General features: G+C 37.9%; 3 protein-coding genes across 4 annotated transcripts; 1 reads left to right on the plus strand and 2 right to left on the minus strand.

Annotated features, from left to right (window-relative positions):
• The first annotated feature begins 1,315 nt into the window (after positions 1–1,315).
• Positions 1,316–7,227, plus strand: LOC118435504. Of its 2 annotated transcripts, XM_035851668.1 has the most exons (9): positions 4,201–4,597; positions 4,683–4,853; positions 5,390–5,458; positions 5,537–5,682; positions 5,763–6,013; positions 6,078–6,265; positions 6,339–6,498; positions 6,569–6,759; positions 6,839–7,227. In XM_035851668.1, exons 4-9 carry the CDS (start codon positions 5,609–5,611, stop codon positions 7,157–7,159), a joined length of 1,185 nt encoding a protein of 394 aa, XP_035707561.1. In that variant the 5' UTR covers positions 4,201–4,597; positions 4,683–4,853; positions 5,390–5,458; positions 5,537–5,608; the 3' UTR covers positions 7,160–7,227. The 2 variants fall into 2 exon arrangements, 1 of the variants encoding a protein (XP_035707561.1); XR_004834819.1 differs by lacking the exons at positions 5,763–6,013; positions 6,078–6,265; positions 6,339–6,498; positions 6,569–6,759; positions 6,839–7,227 and adding an exon at positions 1,316–1,583 and having other exon boundaries at positions 1,676–4,597; positions 5,537–5,612.
• Positions 7,228–9,003: 1,776 nt separating this feature from the next.
• LOC110848320 (probable cytochrome P450 4p3) lies at positions 9,004–14,935 on the minus strand. Its single transcript, XM_022095503.1, has 6 exons — positions 14,845–14,935; positions 14,558–14,758; positions 14,421–14,482; positions 14,047–14,140; positions 10,759–11,032; positions 9,004–9,502 (listed from the first exon to the last, which is right to left on the minus strand). Exons 1-6 carry the CDS (start codon positions 14,933–14,935, stop codon positions 9,004–9,006), a joined length of 1,221 nt encoding a protein of 406 aa, XP_021951195.1.
• A 3,707-nt stretch (positions 14,936–18,642) lies between these two features.
• Positions 18,643–21,891, minus strand: LOC110848321. The gene has a single exon (XM_022095504.1). It carries the CDS (start codon positions 21,889–21,891, stop codon positions 18,643–18,645), a length of 3,249 nt encoding a protein of 1,082 aa, XP_021951196.1.
• Between the last annotated feature and the right edge of the window lie 1,271 nt (positions 21,892–23,162).

Raw genomic sequence — 23,162 nt, forward strand, 5'->3', positions numbered from 1 at the left:
TCCGTCAGCATAATTTCAGTGTCACAATTTCTCAGAATTTTCAATTTCTGTAAAACTTCAACTGTGTGAGAATGGAGAGTAGGTATGTACTCCGGTTGGTATACATGCACCCATACCCATATCTTTTCAAAAATTTAGTTTTCATCCAACAGTCAGTCATCCCGATGTCTGACTGAAGATTTTCATTCACATGCAGTCATTTTCTTTTAAATTCATTTCATTTCACTTCATCGGACTTCACTTCCCCATGTGTTAAGCATAGGGAGAAAAATGCAGAGTAAAAAATCCCTTCATTCACAATCACTTATCTGAAATGACGGAATCCTTCAGTCATTTTTACTCGAATGACAAGAAATTCATTCCCATTTACTATCATTCGCCATCATGATCACTCAAATGAATGAAGGTGAACAGGTATACATGCACCAGGCAGGTATTAGTGCACAATACAATTGCATAACTGGGTCAAAGTATTAAACATACATGTCTACTTTTTTTTCTCCGTAACTAATCAGCGATAAACATGATGTCCAAAACCTACTCCAAGCAACTTTGCGGGGCCTTTTAAGATGGCATTAATGCCATCTTGGTAGTTAATGACAACACATTTGGGTGGAAAAGACCCCCACCGGCCAACCACTTGACCGATCATGCCCATCTTCGAACTCATCCTTACTTTTGACCCAAAGTTCAAGTGTACAAAATTTCAAGTCGATAGAATGTGTTTAAAGAGAGTTATCGTGCGTACAGACAGACGGACGGACAGACAGACATCCTGACAAATCTATAAGGCCATCTTAAAAGGCCTAAAAACAAGTCTGGAGTCCAGACGTGTTTAATTCAGGGTCACAGGTTGCTAAACAGGTTGCGAATATTCGCAACCTGTACATTCGCGAATGTGCAGCAATGCACTATAGCTTAACCATGGCCATGGTTAACAATCCATAGATCAGGACACACCCCTCATTGAACACAACCTAACGCAATCTAATTGCCTTGGGAAATTTGCATAATACTCGAGTTACGAGCACGCGATTGTATACAATGCATGCATAAATAAAAATGAGTAGTGCAGTAATATTTAAGAACGAGTTCCAGAAAATTTTCCAGTCTGCAGCCTGGAAAAATGAAAGCTGCTAACCCTCAGTATATATTAAGTAGGTTCAGCCACTTTATGCACTGTTAAAAATGTGTGTAACTTAGTGCTGAGTTACTTGCCAGTATACACTGACAGGGGTATTGGTAATTCTGTACAGGGTAAAGTGGCAAACCTATCATCGGGTTGCCCCAATACTTACTCTGTTTAGTCTACTTTGCTTGGATTTAATCCAGAAAGAGTTAACAATGCATAACTTACCCGTGGCAGAGTTATGTGAGTTGGGCGGGAGGTTGGCTCTTACACCACAAAGGAGCGCATTTTCCACTCAATCGCCTTCCACCACGCTGCGAGTGTAATTCGGGCAGTGGAAAAATTTTCATTTCCTTGCCCCCGTTTTACCACCCCCACTCAGAAATGGCAACGCAAGAGGTGCGACGACTTCTGCAGCAGTGCGGATTAGAAGAGTACGCCAAAAAATTTGAGGGTAAATAGTTAATTTAAAGTTGCAAATTGTCGAAATTGTACAATAAATTTTATTCTCATAAATGTGATTGCAATTTTCCCTCTTATTTTCAGAAAACCATATTACCGATGATGAATTGCTGGAGTTATCGAAGGAAGATCTCGCAGACCTCATCCCCAGTATTGGACATCGCTCAAAACTCAGCAAGGCCATTGTTAAGCTAAAATCAGGGAGTATTTACGTATGTTTTAAATGTACAGATAAATTTAGAAATTTAAGGCTATTATCCCTACATTTAACAAAGTTTCATAAACTAAAGCTAGAGAGTGAATATAAATGCCCACATTGTAATGGTTCATTTGCACGCAGGGCTTATCTTGGTCACTTTGCGAATATTTTTAAACTTCATTCCCAACTTTTAAGTGGTGTATCACTTACTGATTGCCATACCGATTTGCTAAATCAAGAAGAGTTAGAGGAAAAAGATGACGAGTTTTTGTCCCCTCCTAAATTAGAAGACTTTTCTGGTCCTGAGTCAGTTATACATTTCGAATCATGCATTGCAAAATTATACGCTAGTATCTTAGAGTCTGGAAAGATCCCCATGGTTAGTTGTACCAAAATCATGTCCGTCGTGAAGGAAAGCATAGCAGAAGTAATTAAAATTAGCGAATTTCGTAACAGTTATAATGGAAATCCAACCAAGTACAGTCCGGTTAGGGATTTATTAGCCGTTTTTGACCAGTTTAGTTCAAGATACAAAATGGATAAGTATTTATTAAGTAGAAATTTCATGATTGAACCCAAAGAAATTGTCCTTGACACCGACATATCCTTTCAGTCTAGAAGTTTGGGGTCACGAAAGCAGGAATATAAGAATGTCACTATGCAATACATTTCTATTAAGAAATCCATTCAACAGTTGCTTCGAAAACCAGGATTTTTCTCAATTTTGCAAACTAATAGTAACTTTAACGGTGAAAATTTCTCTTGCTTCCGGGATGGAAAATTTGTAAGAGATTTTAATCAGCCCAGAGAAACAATATTTATCAATCTCTATTACGATGATGCAGAAGTAGCCAATCCTCTGGGTTCAAAAAGTGGAAAACACAAACTAGCAAACTTTTATTTCTCTATAATTGATCTTCCACAACACCTCCTTTCAAAATTAGACAATGTTATTCTTGTTGCATCACTTAAAACCGAGGACTTCAAATTATGTTCCCCAAATTCGGTTTTACGAGTAATTACTAATGAATTGAAGGAGGTTTGGGAGGAAGGAATATTGTTTGTACACAATGGTGAGCAAATTAATTTAAAAATTGCATTAGCTCAGGTATGTGGAGATAATTTAGGATTACATACTCTTTTAGGATTTTCCGAAGGTTTTAATGCAAATTATCCCTGTCGGCGTTGTAAAATGCATAAAAAAGAGTGCCAGAGTGTTTGTTTCGAATCAAAATCTAAACTCAGAACTGTAGCAAATTATTCGTTAGATGTGGAGATAAATAATCTCAGCGAAACAGGGTTGAATTTTTCTTCCATTCTGAATATTTTACCATATTTTCATGTTATTAACAATTTTGTCTTCGATATTATGCACGACTTATTTGAGGGGGTGGTGCCTGACTTATTTCATTCCGTTGTAAATTACTTGGTTTCAAAAAATAAGCTGTCGGTTGACAAATTGAATTATCGCCTAGAGTCATATGATTTTGGTCGCCATTACGGGAAAAGTAGGCCGTCACAAATTAAACCAACATTTATGAAGGGAGACACCAAATCTGGCCAAAATGCTTCGCAAAACATATGTATTGCTCTTTATCTTCCTATTTTACTTGGCGATTTGATCGACACTTCTGATAAAACTTGGTCACTATTCTTGTTATTAAACGAAATAGCCAGGATCCTCCTTGCAAATTTTATTTCATCTGGTGGGCTTGTTTTACTTGATTCTCTTATCGCTGAATTCCTGCACCAATATCAGGACATGATTCGAAAGCCATTGAAACCAAAACATCATCACATGTTGCACTATTCTTCCGCCATTAAGCAGATAGGACCCCTTCGTCAGTTTTGGAGCATGCCCTTCGAGGCGCGCCATAAGTTTTTCAAAACAACTGCACATGTCGTAGGCAATTTCAAAAATATTTCGAAATCATTGGCATATCGTTTTCAATTATCTCGTTGTTTTAAGCTGCTTTCTTTGGAAACATTTTCGCCACACTCATTTGCTTGCAATGATTACCAGTCAATAAATTTGGCAGACACGATAGAAAATGAATTATTACTGGGAAAATTTAGCAAATTGGCGACGGATCAGATAGTTGTGACGACTAAAATTACAAAAAATGGCTCTGATTTTGAGGTGGGTGGATATATCTTGTTAGAATATTACAGAGAAATGCCAATTTTTGGTCGCATTGACAGAATCATTTTGGACAATGACGATTGTCACTTTGTAGTTAAAAAGTTTAGTAGTGAGTATATTGCTCAATATGCTGGATACAAACTTTATGAATCCGGACTATCCATACTTATTGACTATAATGATGTAAAATATTTTCAATGCTTTTATTCTGCTATATCATTTAGCAATGACTCAGAGCATTTTATTATTCTGCCAATAATATATATTTAAACTTATTGTGGTAGTAAACAATAATTTATTGAGGGGATGTCCAAAAATTAAGATAATTTAACTATAAATGAACATAAGTTCATAACATAACGTAGGTTCACATAACTCCCATTTGCGCCATATGTAAAAATGGGATGTACATAATGCATCACGAGGGGAAGAAGGGTTTGAAAAGTCTGCATTTTTTCGTGAAATAATTTATGGGCGTTCCCTTCAAATTATTATGTAAGTTGTTAATAAATATATAATTTAGGATTCGCAGTCATCAGTTTTTAGCGGATCAATATTAGATGAAGCCGAAATAAGAGAACGGGGGTTAAACATTTCGCCAACATTGTTTAGCAAACCTGAGCGGAAACGTAACCCACCAAATTTTCAGCCAAGCAATTTATTTGTAAGTTAAATCCAGTCTTATTTCATTATCAAGAGCGCAAGGATATGATTTAATTGCGAAAGTTATTGGTTTGGTCTGTACTTAGGAAGACATATCACCAAATCACGAAGAATTGACAACCAGAGAGCCTATTATTAACGAGTCGTCGCAAGGAGAGATCATTAACCAAATCTCCGATCCAATTCCCATAGAGATTGATGGCTCATTTCTGCAATTACATAGTACCGATGAATTAGAATCTGGACCATTACACCAGGTGTGCCATCGGTTTGATTAAGGGAGCGTCCATAAATCACGTGATCGATTTTTGGACAATTTTGACCCCCTCCCCCCTTGGTGACCGGTGGTGATAATTTCGCTAACCCCCCCCCCCCACCGGTCACGTGACACGAGATGATGCTCAAATTAAATCATGTCCGGAATAACAATATTTTTTAAATCATTAATCAAATTAGAGCTACATTACACACATGTGTAAATAACTATTTAATACGCCAGTCAGACATAAGAATTTAGGTCGAAGCAAGTTTATAAATATGCAAAATGAAAATCAAATTTATATAACGTGCGTGTGGTATCATACCACACGCACGATATAAACTCTCATGACATTTATTGGCAAAAAAACTCATGTCACGTGACATCTGACCATCTACCCCCCCCCCCCGTGATAATTCGTGACAAATTTCAGACCCCCTCCCCCCCTCTAATCGATCACGTGATTTATGGACGCTCCCTAAGCACATTTTAATTTTTTAGATTAAAGTCAATAGAAAATTGATTAAATTACAGATTAACTTCTCGAACAACAAATCCAATGTCCTGAACGTTCCGACCATCCAGAAAAAATTTTATGGATTCGTAAATGATTATTTTTTGCTATTTATTTTAACAGCCTTAACAATAATTCATAGAAATTAACAGTAATTAATTTTGTAGAGCATCCAGTCCGTGCTTTTGGGAACCGAATCCACTAGAAGAATTTTAAATGAAAAAATTCCGGCCAAAAGGATGCTAATCCGGGAAGATAGGATTGCAGTGACTAATGCGTTGGTTGATGCTTTGATAGCAAATTTAGGAGTTAGGTAGGTACATACTAGTAAAAATGAACCCTCGTTTTAATTAATTTTGCTTATTTTATCCCTTTAAATTCGTTTGATTTCAGTCCAAGCAAAGAAGCTTTACATCAATTAGCATTGGATTTAGTGACTAGTTATCCAGAACTAGGAGATTCTAGGAAGAAGAATTTTGGATCTACAATGTGGTTCCAAAATATCACTCATGGTTCAGGATCACCAGGTTATTTAATGGAACGCATTAAAAACCAGCGCAAGAAATTGGAGTCACGTAAAAACACCGACTATCATGACGAGACAGATATTTTGTCCTCGTGCTGGGATTCTGAACTTGATGATGGTGAATAACTAATTGTAGTAAATAAATATTATTCGTGCATATACATTATTACAACAAATTATAGATAACCCTGAGCCGGACGAAAAAGTTTTAGAATTTTTACGACAGAATAAGGGTCAGGATGTTCTTCCTACTATGAAATCTTCCACATTTATGAGGCGAACTGTAATTCGCGAAGAAATGCAACAGAACTTGGTAGGGTTTCGAAGGATCCCGTCAATTTTACCACGCTTGTTTGATATTAAGGGAATGGTAAGAATTATGTTGTGTACATAATATGCTTAATGCTATTTATATAAAAACATAATCCTTTCCTATTGTTCAGATTGTTGAAGACTTCAATTCGAGACATCCAAGGCTTAGTCTTGTGATGTATGAGCGGTGGCCGAAAGCCTCGAAATTGCTCCTCACCTATGCAGAGGAAAGTGGCGTTGATTACCAAAAAAAATTGGATATTCGAAAGCCAAGGTGTGACTTAACTGGGGGTGAGTTAACAACATTATTTGCTCTTCAACTATAATTACAATTACCTAGCTAATATTCAATGATTTTTAGATGACATAGCATTGATTGCGTTCAGCCTCCTGCCACATATTCTCCCATCCTGTGCTCGTAAAATAAACCCTGCGCCCACTGGGGACAATAATATTAGTCAGTCGGACAGCGGTCCTAAGCCAAAGCGAGTTAAGAGATCAATAAAAGCAACAGATTTGGATGCTCGGAATAGCTTGATAATATTTAGATCTGTAAATTGAATGATTATATAAAAGTATTAAATTAAGGTAAAAATGACATGAAAGTAATAGCATTTCTTTATTGTTGCAGAAAAATACGCATGTCGCGGAAGTCCTGAGTGAGAATAAGAATGTTGCCCCCCTCATACTGGCTCTTGGTTCTACATACGATTTAAGGATTGAGTCTTACTTCGTAATTTTAGATAGGATGGCTATCCCTTGTGGGGATAGTTTCTTTGTAGCCTTAGATACATGCATTAAAAGCTTTAGTGTTTTCTACCTGCCCCCTCCGGTTGAAGCAAAAAATGTATGGTTATTTTTGTTACACGGTATAGCTGGAAAACCCTGCGATAACTCAACATTAACCCCGGTTGTGCAAGCTCTAATCGGCCAAATAATGCCCAGGTTGTAATTTTAACTAGTAAATTATATTTTATTAGTGAAATTTTTAATTGTTGCAATATTTTAAGCAATACTGTTCTTGTAGAATTTTAAAATTAATGAATAATTAATAAAATTCCATAAATAAATTATGTAAACAAAATTGAATGGATTTCAAATTATTTGCATATACCGCTCTCATAAAAAGAACACCGTACTGAGTAAGCAGTACTCCAATAAGGGTTACCGACTCACAGTGCCCTTGTGGAAGCGTTACTCCGCTGAAGGTAACGGTGTACTCAAACGGGGTAAAACGCGTAACTCTTTTGCATTTAAGCTCCCACGTACACCATAGAGAGTGCAAACACTATTAACTCTGCCACGGATAGTATTTTACTCCGTAGGGGTTTATTTATTCTTACAGTGTGGGATCACTTTGTCTCTCTGTCTGTCCGTCCGTCTGTCTGTCAGGAGGATAACGAGAGAAAGAATCGAGATAATCGAAATCTGTTTATGGAATCACACATACACCCACAGGAGAAGGATCCTATTTCATTTAAGGTCAATCGGACCACCCCCCTCGCATCCAGGGGGTGTGGTATGGGGGCAAGATGAGATTTTTACGGAAATTGAATCTATAGATGAAACACAATCAAATTAAGTGCTCATACGATGGTAAAATTAGATTGGGTATACAACTTAGGTTGTGCCTTTGCTACGGTTTATTTTGGATCCTAATTTCCAAACACATTTCACACAATTAACAAATTATGCAACATTCTGACGTAAATGATAGTGCCCAGCTGGGCTAAAGAAGATCCAGCGAGGAACTAATCAAATAATAATAAATAAGTTATTAGGAAATAAATCGTGCCAAATTGCCAATTAAGGTTTGCAAATATCTTTACAAGAATAATAAATTTTCGTGAAAAATTTACTATAAATTTCGTGTTCTTTCCGAAACCTAAAACGTCCATCTGTCAACATTATTAGGTTAGGTAATTATCTAATTTAATTTAAGATGTCGCGCAACCGGTACAATTTGTATACTTATGAAATCGTATCATAAAAAAATTTCAGATTTGCAATCATAAATCGAATCTACTTTTCCTCCGTCGTGACACTTAAAATAAAAAATGACACAAAATTGCGCACAGAAACTACGTTTCGTAGGGATTCCAAATCCGGAATAATTTTTCAAATCCGGTTTTCGAATTATCCGCTCAGCGCATATCTATTTATCGTTTTTTTTATTTTATTCAATTCCTTACAAGTAAATCTTTATTAAGCAGTCAACGAACATCGATTAAGACAATTTTGTTTCTAATTTTAAAATTTAATGCCGTTATTAACCATTTTTTCTTAAATTGTCTATTACTTAATTGGTTAATCTAATTTTTTTGTCACTTTTAGTGATCAATCACTAAAATCATCAAAACAACACTTTTTAATTTTAAAATCAAATTTGTATGTACGTCATTTATGATTTTACTCCAACTTAAGGACCGTTCATAAATTACGTAATTCAAAAATCGCGAGTTTTTAGACCCTCCTCTTTAAGATGTGTGACATAAGCACGATTTCCTTAGAGCCTTAAACCCCCCCCCCCTCCTTCTCGTGTTACGTAATTTATGAATGATAAATTATGATCTGACGAAAGTATATGCACCGAAAGCCTGAAAAAATGATACTTGACAAATTGAAGACGTATTTGTTTCGCCATATTATGCAATATCAAACTGCTTTCTTTGAACTTTTGACAATTTTTGAACTTGGGAATATACTTAAGTTTCACGGACATGATGAGGCATCTTGGATACGATTATGCAAAAAAAATTGTCAAAATCAGAACAAAATTAGAATTTTGAGAAGTGTTTAAACAGGCAAAATAATTTTATGCTCCTCGCCCCGCCTCCCACGCATCTCACTTCTCCATCCCAACAAAAGCCTAAATTCTGGCGTAAACCGAAAAATGCTAACGCATTTTTCTGTTAAACCGTCCATCGTAGGTTTTTCCACGTTTGGGTCCCACGAAAATTGGAATTTCTGACAGAGGGAGACGAGCAGCAGAAAAAATTCGTTTCGCGCGAACGTTTGCCCTAAGCAAGTTCTAAGGCCGACGGAAAACGGGAGAAATGGTGGGGCATTAGGAGACCGGGTTTCATCCAAGAATCTATCCGGATTAAATATTTCCGGTTCCGGATATAGGTTTGGGTCGTGATGAATTCCGTATAAATTGGCAATGATTGTGGTTCCTTTTGGGATAAAGTAGGTCTCAAAGGTGACATCTTCCGTGGTCATTTGGAAATTTGAGAAGGGAGAAGTACTCGAAATTCGGAGCACTTCTTGCATCACGGATTTCGTGTAGGGCATCCTGAAATTACAGTGCGAATCAATTAGTTAAAATGTTTGATAGTCATACTTATCCTTAGAGTTAGGGAACGTCCATATAATACGTCATCAAAATGGTGGGTGGGTGGTTCTTGGTCGGCTATCTTACTCTTGATAAGGTTAGCATTAGTAAGATAAAGAATGATAAGGGGGTATTTGGGTTGCCGAATATTTCGTTTTTCTGGGAATTTATATAATTTAATCTGGGAATTTTTTTTCTAAGAGTTGATGTGGTGTAGGAACTTTAACTTAAAGATATTGAGTAAGAGTACGATGAGATGAAAAATTCATATTATTAATGGCGTGTCTACTCTGTACCTTAGTGAACTGTCAATATTTTAAGCGACTTACTTTTCCAAATCTCCTAGCGAAGGAGACCTATCTGATCCAATAACATTCAGAATTTCGTTCCCTAATTTATCTTGAACTTCGGGGTAAAGAGAAAGATATAGAAGCGCCCAATTCAAAGTATTCGTCACCGCTTCGGCCGCAGTTACGAACAGGTTTAGAATCATTCCTCGCATGTGTTTATCTATTTTTTGAGTGGGACAATAAAACTTGTTTATTTTAAAATTGAATTTTTCGCTTGCACTGTATTGTTACCTCCTTTATTTTTGTAAAAATGAGAACCCGGGTCCATTTCTGCAGATTGGATTTCTTTTAAAAATGCCGCCATGAGATTATCGCCCAGAGATATTTGTCATGTTTCATGGCTTGTTGTTTTACTTCATTTTGCAAACTTGGAAGGGCGTTTTTTTAATTGGGTTAATCCCGTTTTGCCCGGGAGTAAATTTGTCACCCAGGGTAGAAACCATATAGCACTTCCGATCGGTTGCCATAGCGATCTAAAAAATTATAGTGGAATTTTTATGTCGGGATACCTCCATATGTTACATCATCAGAAAGGTGGGTGGGTGGTTTTGATTGGCCTATCTTACATGTGTTAAGCTTAACATTAGTAGGATAGGGAAGGGAAGGGTGGTCTAAAAATCGGTATTTTTTAGTAACGCAATTTATGGACGTTCCCTATTAGGAACTTTAACGCCTGGGATCATATTATGGTCTGTGCATTAAAATTAGACACTTTTTTGCGTGTTTCTCTGATTTAAAAAAGGTTCTAATTATAAAATACGAACCATAAAATATGCACTAGAACATCAATTTAAATGATGAGAAATAAATAAGGTAGACCATTAATGCCCACGCCATAAAGGGGATTGATGAACAAAGAATTCTTACTTATGCAAGGATGCTAAAGCGTCACGAAAATATGGTTTGTCTCGAATTTCTTCTCCCGTTAAGATGAACCAGAGATGATTTGTAGCCGGGATGTAAAACTTGTCCTTAAAATCTAGACTTTTTCCGACACCTTTTGAAAGTGATGTGACCAATTCTTCAATATCAGAGAGAATCAAAGATTCCGTAGATTTCTTTCCGAATCCGAGCGAGTTGAGATTTTTCATGGTAAAACGTCGAATAGTGTCCCACGGATCTCCGTCCGAAGTTAGAGTTCCTATACCGCAGGCATTTAAAATATTTTTATTAATAGAGAGCTGGAGATTTCTTGTCGTTCGACTGTAGACTGTAGATGATGACGTCATCTGATTTTTTACTATTTCTACTATCTAGCCAAATTGAAGAGGAGTAAAGTTTAAGTAAACTGACAGGAAATCTCTACCTCTTTATTTAATTACTTTATTTATTAATTTTGCATTAATAATTGGTTGATTATTTTTTGATCCATCAATGAATTTTGAAAAAAAATCAATTCAATTTTTGCAAAATAATCTATTGATATTATTAGGTATATAGTTTTACCAATATTTACCATGGTTTTCTCCCCCTGTAAATAAGTATGCGGCTTTAAATTCAGGACGACCATTAAACGCAGGATTCGAAAATGCCGCTTTAATCAAGCCATAATCATTTAGTTGGACGACGCTGTGATGTAGAAATTAAGACATTATTCAAAAATTTTAAATATTCAAACCTATAGAAAGTGAAAATTTTAGACATTACACTTTTAGAATTTAAAAAAAAATTGCTACCGAAAATCCCCTAAACGAATGCCAACGATGTTTCCAAATTTTTACTTCCAGGTTGTCATCGATTTTAAGGGGGATTTTCGAAATTGGAGTAAATTTCCGAAAATCAATAATTGTGAGGGACCTAAGTTTTAAAGGAATAATTTCAGAATTGGTAACTTTATACTAATTAAACTTTTTTGGTAAGTAAAAAATTTAAAAATACCTGGCGGGAACCCTCTCGGTTTGAAGTAATCTTTTGATCGTTTCCACAAAACGAAGGACAGGGAAAGTAAAACAAGTCCAAAATAAAAGAAGATCATCATTTTGAAAACTAGTACGTAATCCCGGTTAATTTAAAATAACTGGTATCCCGAAATTCAACTTGCGCCAGCTATAAAAATGATTGATAATTAGTTCGCAATATCACTTTAAGCGGGACTTAATTTAATTTTTAATAATTTCAGTGTTGGATATGACATATTTTTCAAGTATAATTTTATCCTAAAGCCCTACAGTCTTGAAACTTTTAATTCTTTAATTAGGGCCTCAATTCGTCGATATTTGCTACATCGCACCAATAAATTCACTTTCTCGAGTGAGGTATTATTCAAGGCGGAAATTCATTCCAAAGAAAAGTCGTACAAAAAAATGGATATTTCTCGAAATTCTGAGAATTATTCAACGTCTAATTTTATTTCTGGAAATTTCGAGTTATAATTTTTCTCTAGATTTGTACGTATAATTTATTTACGTAACGTTTCTCAGAAATTTCTCAATTTCAGTTTACAAATTTGAGCATAAAAATAATGTAAGTCCAAGGAAATTACTATTTCGTCTTTTTCGATTAATCTATTAATTTGCATTTGTTTTATAAAATTCAATAATTTTTCGAAAATACTACTCCCTATTTATTAATTAGAGTTTGATTGCATACTAAAATTTTATTTTATTTCAAAATGTACAAGTTTAGCACGTTCCCAGAAAAAAATGTTACTCTGAATCCTGTCTATTTTTATTATATTATCAAAATTAAGTAGACATGTACCGATAAGATTGTCGAAAGCAGACTAAATTGATTCCAAAATTGCCTAACCTAGCTCAACCTTGTTTGTCCTTCAAATCGAATTTTTGAGTTAAGAACTTGTCATCAAAGTATCTCACCAGCAATTAAGGATTTTTCCTTAGTGGTAACATGTATAATTAATTTGCATTATTAAATTGTTATATAACTAGCAAAAAGTACGTAAAGCTACTTTTTGATATTGATTTGTCCGTCCGTCCGTCCGTCTGTCCATCAGCACTTTACACAACTTCCGGATGAGTACATTTTTTAGTTCTGTTTCCGGATATCGACATGTAATTTTAAAAGTAAGAAATTTATTAACTGACCTTGAAAAAAAATTCACAATTTTCAAAAGGTCAAGTGGCCAAGTGGTAATAAGGTTAAGGTCAAAAATATCTATTTTTATATAAATGTACAGTCCTAGCTATGTATATTCAATACAGAATTTTCAGATATTTGCTGGGAGTTGGTTACCTGACCTTGCAGGTCAAAAGGTCATGCCGCCTAAGAAATGTCGAATTTTTTGTTTCGATCATTTTAAGCAATTTTATTGCATACAGAATTTTCTGATATTCGCTACTCCGTTATATCTGTTGCTAGAGTTTACCTCCACGTGCACCAGGTACTTTTTAGCATACAATTATGTAAACGTATGTATAACTGGGGTCGTAGTACCTCTGTACCATGTTATTAAGAAAATGCAAGAAAAATGAGCGATAAACAGTATATCCAGCGCAATTTAACTTGTCTGCACTGCGAAAAATATCGTCACCAGATTTACACCGCGCGGTGTCTATATATGGCTACACCGCTTTGGTGTAAAATCAACATGGTTGGTGTAAAAAAGTTTTGACACCAAAACGGTGACAATTCAGCACCGCTCCACACCTGTATTGCTACCAGTTGGGTGATATTGCGTGGTGTTGATTTTTCACTAACTGGTGACATTTTCTGTGCAAATTTGGTGTCATTGAAATAAAATCACATTAAATTACATATTTTACTTCATATATTTGTTTAATATATGAACATTTTCATAAATTTAAATACAATTTATTATTGGCATACAAATTAATTATAAATGATAACTTAAAATAACATACATACCGTCCAATTTACAATTAGTTTGTATTTCCACGGCGTCTTGAATTACTAAACTACTTATATTAATTGAGGTAGATTCCTATGTGGTAAATCTTCGAAACTTTGGCGATCCTGGTCGAAACTTTTGTTGACCGTGGCCCCCTGTCACAGCCGATGCAAGTCGTTTTCCCCTGAACGAGAGTTCCTCATTTTTTCCTTTCAAGTTCCGGTGAATCAAGCGAAGCCTTGCCTGAATCAGGCCGGAGCGATTAGTGTCATCGTAGAGTAAATCCTGCGACGAATACAAACTGATTACTTTGATTCTAAAAAACAGACATTTACAAAATTTCTTACGATTCCTTGAGTACTCGACGGGAATCTCCAACACGGCAATATTTCCGCAAATGCTGAAGCAAGAAGTTTCTGGTCTGTTATAGGCAGAGTCTCGCTGAAATTAAAACAAAATGTTAATTATGTAGGTAATTAAGTAATATATTAACTGGGTTTTATGAAGAGAAATCTGTTTTATAAATTAACCCTTTATACTGAACAAGTTTTGCAACAAATTCCTGAATTAAGTAGGAAGAAGAACTGGAATCCACGGAACCATTTTTGTTGCAATCGGCAACGACGGCAGAAAGTTGTTGATTTTCTAGAAAATTGTTCAGCACGTAGTAAAAGAAATCAATTAATTTTTAAAATACTCTTAATTATGCTTCGTCGCTCACCTGTTGGAATAAATTGCCGTCCTGTTCACTATGGCAAATTGAAGTCGAGGTTGAGCTAACATCTAGGGAAAAGGGAAATATTAAACAACTAAAAATTGATGTAAAAGCTGTCTTTGACTTTTGTATTATGTACTTACAAGATAGCGTTTGCTGTCCTGCAGGTGAAGTAATGACTTCAAAGGTTGTCGCGCCTGTGTCTTCTCCTTTCGCATACAAGATAAGATTGGGGGTGGTGGCCTGTTGGAGAAGAATTGGCAGGACTTCTTCATCCTCCTCAGCGCCTTCTTCGTCTTGAAGGGGTAATTCCGCTTCCTCCGGCAGCAAGAACTTTGTCCTCACTACAAAATAAATAATTTGTTGGAACACTAAAAAGTCGACAAATTACTACATAATTCAAAGAAAAGTTATTGATAAATCGACTTACCCAGATTCATAAAATCGTGATAACCAGTAGTTTCACAGACAATTAATTTTTCACCTATCCCACCATTAAAAATTCTAACTAATTTCGTCATGCTGATAGTTTAGTTGGTGATGGCAGGAGAAATGATGGCAGTCTCGGAAGCACGGGGGAGTAAAATAAAAACGTTGTATATTATCAACAAAACGGTGATGAATTTACACCACCAGTGAAATTATTTACACCGTTTCTTGGTAAGTCGGTGCAACCACAGCTTGGTGTAATTCTATCCCCGCGGGGTGGTGAGCATTGGGGTGAGATGCTACCAGATTGGGGATAATCATTCTCACCAAGAGTTCGGTGTAAATTTATCTGTAGTTTTTACACCAGATTTTTTGCAGTGTGGACAGGTTGGGTAGGGATGCATAGGTCAATGATGGTCATGGCTAACTAGATACACACATAGTTCAGAACACGCCCCTCATTGAACGACACAATCACAACCTAACCTAACATTTTTACCTTGGGAAATTTCCATGTTACTATTGTTGGCGGCGAGTGGCGAGTGAGTTTACTGAGAACGGATCGGGGCTGAAGCAGGAAAATTTTGATGAAAAATTTAAACTATTTTATAAAATCACTTAAGGGGAGAGAAACAACTAGGACACAAATATCTCAAAATGACCTGGAATTTTATGTGCGGGTCACCTCATTTGTGTAAGTCTCACCATGCCCCTTTCCCCGATACGGGATTTCCATGTTGAATAACCTTCGTCGAAATATGCAATTGAGGTGACTGTAGCTAAAAACAAGCGGCTTTGTTGAGAAATAACTGGAAAATCAGATTGTTTCAAAACCTAATACATGAGACACAGGCTCAGTTTACTCCCAAAAAGCCTACCCCGACTGCCCGCAAAACCCAACTGGGTAAAACCCCTGGGTATGGGTTTTCAACAGCATAACCCAAAGGTTTTCCTTACCCTGCTCGAATGAGTGTGAGACAACTTTCAAAATTTGTAAAAAATTCGCACATTTTGGCGCAGGTCTCGGAAACCACCAATCGACCAGCCCAATTTTATTACGGATTATTGATCTACTCAATTTTACGCAAATTTTAAGGTATCTACTTGAAAATCGTTAGAGCGCGAAAAAACATTATTTCATTGTATATATCTATCTTAACACTATAGTTGTTAAAGCGAAAATAAACTAGATACTAGTTAGTTCTAGTTTAAAACTGAAAATTAAATGAAAAATCAAAGTTTTCATACCCTAGCCCAACTTTATCTGTCCTAGGAATGAAAATTTAAGAACTTGACCAGAACGAGCTTCACTCGCAATTGAAACTTTTTACTTAATGATAACCAATTTAAATAAATCTACATACGTGTAAAAGGACCTACTTATTATTGCCATCGATATGTCCGATCTGTCCGTCCGTCAGTCTGTCCGTCAGCAAGATAAGTTTAAAAATAATTAGTAGTTTTCAGTTCTGCTTTCGGATATCGACATCTAATTATAAAAGTGAATAGGAGTTCGTTAACTGAACACTTGCAGGTCAAAATGCCAGGGTCAAATGTCAAGGTAGCATACATTCCCAGAATTTTCAAATATTTTTGAAAATTTCAGAAAAAAGTTAGATTTTTTAAAATATTTTCATTTATGAAATTATTGCAATAATTTTATCCCGTAATTTTATCCCAGAGGAAGAGGGTAGTTGAACCCTGAGAGCTTATTAATAAATAAATGACGTCAAGATATCATTCATCCGATCTGTTAATTCTACCTTAAATTTCCATTCCGCTACTTTATTAGATTTATTGCTAGAGCTTATCTCGACTTGCATAAGATACGTTCCTTGAGGCTATTTTTAAATTACGCAACGGACGTACAGGATAAGGAAAAATCGTATCTTGTTAGGATTAACCAGCGCTATAATTTAAGGGTAGGGTCCATTATCATGTAACTCGAACTACCTCTGTCCTCTTGCATCTCCACGAAGGTCTGGATGTCCAGCCCAATTAAACTTAAAGCTATTGCACAATACAAATCTATGTGGGACGGAAAATTTCCCGCTCTGTAGGCTCAAAGCATGCACATGGAAGCCAAAGTTGGTAATTCTTCGTCCCACAGAGATTTTTACTCGGGAATAGACAGGTTGCGGAAAGGCATGAAATGCATTTACAGGTTAATTCAATGGGCTGTAAAAATATTAACCGCTTTCGTCCTATTTGTACTAATTTTTTAACAAAATCTCCCTTCAGTTCAGTAGTCCATTTCATAATAACACTTGATAGCAACCAATACAAATTTCAAGAAAGTTTCAAATTTTTGAGTTCTTTGACGAAAACCACGAAAAATCCACTTTTTAACATTAGTCGGTATAAGGAAAATTCCAAGGAAAAAAATGCAATTTTCATGATTTAGTTTTCCACAAAATAAGAAATGTTCTTATTTCTGAGAAATTTTGGTGTCAAGGTAATTTATTGGTAGGCAACAGTTCGTTACCACCGTAAAAGAAAGTAGAAATTCACAGAAAAAGGCCACAGACAAATATCAGTAAAAAAGTCCCTATAATGTTACTAATTGCCCTAGTAGCTCAGAGGTCAGAGCACTTGACATGAATTCAAGGGAGCCGTGGTTCGATTCCCGGCTGGGTAACAATTTTTGGCATTATTCGGGATTTACGTATTTGATTTCTAAATAAATTTGGTTTCCACAAGGATAGAAGTAGTGTTAAAATCAAAACAAATTCCTAGTTCGGAATAAAAAAAGAACTTTCCATCGTAGGCCAAAAGTGAACTTTCTTTGGTAGGCAACAGTTCGTTACCACCGTAAAAGAAAGTAGAAATTCACAGAAAAAGGCCACAGACAAATATCAGTAAAAAAGTCCCTATAATGTTACTAATTGCCCTAGTAGCTCAGAGGTCAGAGCACTTGACATGAATTCAAGGGAGCCGTGGTTCGATTCCCGGCTGGGTAACAATTTTTGGCATTATTCGGGATTTACGTATTTGATTTCTAAAGGTAATTTATGAAGTAGACAAATACAAATATGTGTACTTGGTTGGTAGTCAATGGAAGTACTTTATCCACACAAATGTGCGTAGTTTGGTAGCCAAGAGGTTAATATGCAGTATCTACAGGTTAATTATGGGTATCTAGATCACGACACACCTCGCAATCTAACTTAATATCTCTGAAAAGTTTTCGTAATTATAGTTGCACCGGTGTGCGGTCGTGCTTCTCGCGATAACTCAGGTGGTGCTAATAGTTGTAAATTATTGCACTGGGTTGACCAAACATTTATCATAACAAAATTACGGTATTTATTCAACTGACACTATTAAACCGGAGAGGAATGATGTGTACAGTACAAGAGATTCTATACGAATATACGTGCTTACTCGCACACGGACAAAAGCTTACTTACTAAAAAACTGCGGGCTCGAACTGCCCAAAGACAAAGAAAGAATGTTCTAAAAATAGAATCGAACATTCGAGAACAAATTCATAAAATCCGCTAAACATTCTCACATTACACTGCATACTAAAAACTTGCATGAAAATCGACATAAAATAATTTCACATACATACATACTTAATATTTTCATGAAAATTAAAACTATAAAAAATGATTATTAATGACTCGACGGAACATGGACCCCTCCGAAAAGCGTCCTAGTCTTTTCCAAAATCGGTGAGGTCGAGTCGACAAATTTTCACTACAGGTCGTCTGTATTCTTTGCCGGCAATCTTGACGGTAACTGCCCGGACTTGTCCATCTTCGCCGGGATGCGCCTTGATGATTCTTCCAAGTGGTCAACGATTTCGAGGTAATTGGTCGTCTACTACGATGACGACTTCTCCCACTTGGTCAGGGTTCTTCTGTTCATGCCACTTCTTCCGGTTGACTTTTGCTGGTAGGCACTCTTGAATCCAACGATCCCAAAAATGTTGTACTAGAATCTGGGCATGCTTACACTTTTCCTTCGAGTAGTGGTCGGTTTCGATAAATTTTCCTGGGGTTTCAACATTTCCACTTCCAGGGCGTAATAAGTCATTTGCGGTGAGACTTCTGGGGTCGTCCGCGTCGGTGGACACATGACTGAGAGGGCTGCTGTTGACAATATCTGCTGCCTCTTTTACATAGACTTCAAATACTTCATCGGTGGGTTTTCGACATCTTAAGGAGTTTTTGAGGACGGTCTTGACCATCCGTTCCCAGTTTCCTCCCATGTGAGGTGACTGAGGTGGGATGAATTTCCACTCGACTCCTTTTGGTAATAAAAATTCTTCAATTTGTTGGTGTTTCCATTCAACAATCGCTTTCTTGAGTTCGCCATCTGCTCCCCGGAAGTTTGTCCCGTTGTCAGACAAAATACAGCGGGGTTGTCCTCGAATGGACATAAATTTTCTCAACGCGTTGATGGCTTCATCGGTGTCAATTCTTCGTGCGATTTCCACATGAATGGCACGAGACGTCATACATACAAAGAGGGCGACCCATCGTTTCTGGACGCTCCTTCCAACGATAACTTCTACTGGACCAAAGTAATCGAGTCCAGTGTAGGTAAATGGGGCTTCGTAAGCTGCAACTCGACAAGGTGGTAATGCTCCCATTTCCGGAAATGACGGTTTGGCTCGGTTCAATTTGCAGCGGTTGCACCGAATCCACGATTTCTTGACGGCAGATCTCATTCCTAAAATCCAGTATCTCCGTCTAAGGTCGTTAAACACTGCTTCTTGACCTTGGTGTTGGTGGGCGCGGTGGTAATAGTCAATCATCCTTATAACGAACGGATGCTTATCGTCAAGAATAACGGGTTGTTTAGTGTCCCATCCAATACACAAGGCTTGGTCAATTCTTCCTCTCAATCTGATGATTCCATCTTCATCCATGATTGGACTTAATCTGAGTAGTCGACTGTGGTTGGCTTGTTTTGATTTCCATAAATCCACATTATCTTGCAGGAGTTGGACTTCAGTGGGAAATGAATCCTTTTGACATTTCCTCCACCATATCTTCTCGGCGGCTGCAAGTTCGGTAGGGGTGACGGCTTGTCGATATTTTACTGAGGTCGCTGGATTCTTGACTCGTTCGATGAATCGCAGCATGTAAGCCGTAATACGTAGCAATTTCATAAAATTGAATCGGTCTGAATTCGGTAGGTAGGTGTCACTTTCTCTCACCAATCCTAGAAATCCTGTCTTCACTTCGATATCTTCCGATTCGTCTTCGTCTCGGTTGAGTGGTCCACTTCCTTCCGCTGGCCAGGTTTCTTTCTCTTGACATAGAAACTCAGGTCCGCGGAACCATCTGGCGTTAGAAGTGAGATCACTTGGCGTATTTCTGGTGGCGTCGTCTGCCACATTCTCCAGAGTAGGTACCCATTTCCAATCTGACCCCTCCGTTGATTCCAAAATTTCGCCCACGCGATGTGCGACGAATTGCTTATAGCGACGAGTGTCGACTGCTCTTATCCAACACAGAACGGTTTTGTTGTCGCTCCAATAGACGGTTCGTTTAGTTTCAAATTCTAATTCTTTCTTCACGGTGAATCCGAGTCGTGTCCCCATTACGGCTGCCATAAGCTCCATCCGCGGGATCGATATACTTTTCAGGGGGGCTACTCTTGATTTGGCCATCACTAGACTCGTCTCGATTGTCCGTCCATTGTCGATACGGAAATAAGCTGCTGCGGCGTAGGCTAGTTCACTAGCGTCGCAAAAGACGTGCAGCTCAACTTCACTTTCTTCACAGTTGAAAGTGGCGTAACATCGTGGAATCTTCAAATTCTTTATTGATTCCAATTCTTGAATCCAAATTTTCCAATTGTCCAGGCATTCACCTGTTATTTCGTCATCCCACCCGTAACCGGATCTCCACACTGCTTGTAACAACATCTTTCCTTTTACAGTGTAATGAGCGATGAGTCCGATCGGGTCGAAAATTGACATTACGACTCCAAGAATCTGTCGTTTTGTCGGGTGCGTTTCACCATTGATCACTTGACTTTGCATTTTCTTAAAATTGATGGGAAATGACCAACAATCTTCAGTTGTATCCCAATGGAGGCCCAAAACTCGTTCGACTTTGTTCCCAGCATCACTATCAAAATTCTTCATCCTTTCGCCACGATGCTCTTCTGGGATGAGTTTGATGAGCTCCTCGCTGTTTGAGACCCATCCAGTGATCTCAAAACCTCCTCGTCGGTGTACTTCGGTGACACCTTGAATTATTTGGATCGCATCCTTCACGGTACTTTTCGAATCCAAATAATCGTCCATATAATGTTTCGTTTTAATGGCTACTGCTGCTTCCGGATATTCCTCCCGGTGGGCGTCAGCATTTTTGTGGGTCACAAATATCGTCGAGGTGGGTGACGAGGTCCCTCCAAATATTAACACTTCCATTTGGTAGATATCGGGTTTCTTCTCTCGGTCCCATCCTCTCCACAAAAATCGTTGAGATGCCAAATCTTCTTTTCTGACTCGTACTTGATGGAACATATCACGAATGTCGCCAGAGAATCCAATCTGATTTTGGCGAAATTTGATGATTACTGACGCCAAAGAATTCAGTAAATCTGGACCAGTCAGTAAATAATCGTTCAGCGATTTTCCATGAATCTTCGCTGTGGCGTCGAAAACTAGTCGATATTTTCCAGGTTTATGGGGCTTGTCGATGACGAAATGCGGCAAGTACCACGCCTTCGGTTCGTTGTTGTTGACTTCACAAGGGTCGAGTTTTCTTGCATAACCCTTCATAATGTATTCATTTATTTTCTCCACATGAGCAGATCCAGCAGCACGATTTCGATCCATTTTCTTTTCAGCACAAGATAATCTGCTTTCTGCCATGGGTTTGCTGTTGACGAGTGATGGATCTTCATCTTTGTAAAGATGTCCAATCTCGTACCGATCTTGACCAGGGATGAGATTCACAGTCTTCTCTAAAATCTCCTGGGCACGTTCATCTTCTTTTTTCTGAGGTTGACAGTCGGGAACTTTCACTCCGAAAGCTTCGACAGAGAAATAATTTTTCACAATATTGTGCAGGTCGTCCATGTCGTCACGGTTGCACAAATGCATCACATTTCCTTTCGTTTCTCTGCCCGACATTATTCCATGTATGGCCCAGCCCAGCAGGGTCCGATGAGCCACCGCGTTGAGCCACACCTTTGACACTTCTCTGTGGGACGATCAGCTTCGTATTGTTAACTCCAATTAACAATCGAGGTTGCACGTTAACCATGTCTTCAATTGGCACTTGATTCAGATACGGAAATTTACTTTTCAGTTCCTCTGCGATGACAGTTTGACTGGAGCAATGGAAATCTTGCACGGTCTGAACATCCTTCATTTCGAACCATTTGGCGTATGGGAACACTCCTTGAATCTCCATCGTCAGTGTTTGAGATTGATCTTCCATGTGTGAATGCGATCCAATCCACTGGAGACACAACTCGGTTTTGCGACCGCTACTTCCAATTTGCTTTGCCAAATCTGAGTCAATCAAAGTTAGGGTGCTGCCGTTGTCGAGTAAGGCATGCGTGGATACCACACCCTTCGGTCCTTTGATTTTAACCGGTACGATCATTAATATCATATCGCTGGTCTTTCCCCGAACATGATGGGCTGATCCAGCAGTTTGACCTTGACCTGCATTCATCGATGATGATGATGGACCGTCTGTCGCTGGTGGAGGCGTTCCTCTCTCCTCACGACTTCTTGGTGGACGATGGAGAAGTGGGTGGTGGTCGAAATTGCATCCATCCACGCCACACGATTTCTTTCGTTTACATTTCTCTTTGGAGAGACCTTTAGATAAGCACTTGAAGCAGGCTCTCCAGCTTTTCACATTTTCCCATCGTTGATCCACACTAAGTTCCATAAATTTCTTGCACTCATTGGTCCAATGATTCTTCTTACATTCGTTGCAGATCTTCGTAATTTCTTTCTTGGACTCGGGGTCGGTGGCATTGTAAACCGCTTCTTTCTTTCGTGGTTGTTGTTCCGCCCACTTGTCCTTCTTCTCATCGGTAAGTCTGGGTGGTGTCATCAGCGTCGCTACTTTGGCCTTGAACTTGACCCACTCAGTGAAGTTCTCGAGACTTCCAACTTTTGCAGATTCCAACAGTTTCTCTTTCCACTGTGCCCGTAGTGAGGCTGGCAGTTTCTCCTCCAAATCCGACAATAACAATGGATTTTGGAGGTGGTGTACTTCACCAAGAGATTTGATAGTCGCTGTTAAATTCATGACAGCCGATCCAAATTCCACCATGGTTTTTGGCTTATCCTCCTTCACGGGCTGGATTTGTCTTGCCTTCGCGACCATG

This window comes from Folsomia candida, unplaced genomic scaffold (genome assembly GCF_002217175.1).
Source record: "Folsomia candida strain VU population unplaced genomic scaffold, ASM221717v1 Fcan01_Sc004, whole genome shotgun sequence".
Taxonomy (NCBI): Eukaryota; Metazoa; Arthropoda; class Collembola; order Entomobryomorpha; family Isotomidae; genus Folsomia; species Folsomia candida.

What these genes read in the sequence shown, in the direction of transcription:
- LOC118435504 (XM_035851668.1), top strand. Translation starts at nt 5,609, where the DNA reads ATGCTAATCCGGGAAGATAGGATTGCAGTGACTAATGCGTTGGTTGAT. An exon ending in GGATTCTGAACTTGATGATG is followed by an intron (nt 6,014 to 6,077) that starts GTGAATAACTAA and finishes AACAAATTATAG; the next exon opens with ATAACCCTGAGCCGGACGAA. An exon ending in TGTTTGATATTAAGGGAATG is followed by an intron (nt 6,266 to 6,338) that starts GTAAGAATTATG and finishes CCTATTGTTCAG; the next exon opens with ATTGTTGAAGACTTCAATTC.
- LOC110848320 (XM_022095503.1), bottom strand. Translation starts at nt 14,935, where the DNA reads ATGACGAAATTAGTTAGAATTTTTAATGGTGGGATAGGTGAAAAATTA. An exon ending in TCACGATTTTATGAATCTGG is followed by an intron (nt 14,759 to 14,844) that starts GTAAGTCGATTT and finishes TTTATTTTGTAG; the next exon opens with TGAGGACAAAGTTCTTGCTG. An exon ending in ACGGCAATTTATTCCAACAG is followed by an intron (nt 14,141 to 14,420) that starts GTGAGCGACGAA and finishes TTTTAATTTCAG; the next exon opens with CGAGACTCTGCCTATAACAG.
- LOC110848321 (XM_022095504.1), bottom strand. Translation starts at nt 21,891, where the DNA reads ATGGACGACCTGCACAATATTGTGAAAAATTATTTCTCTGTCGAAGCT.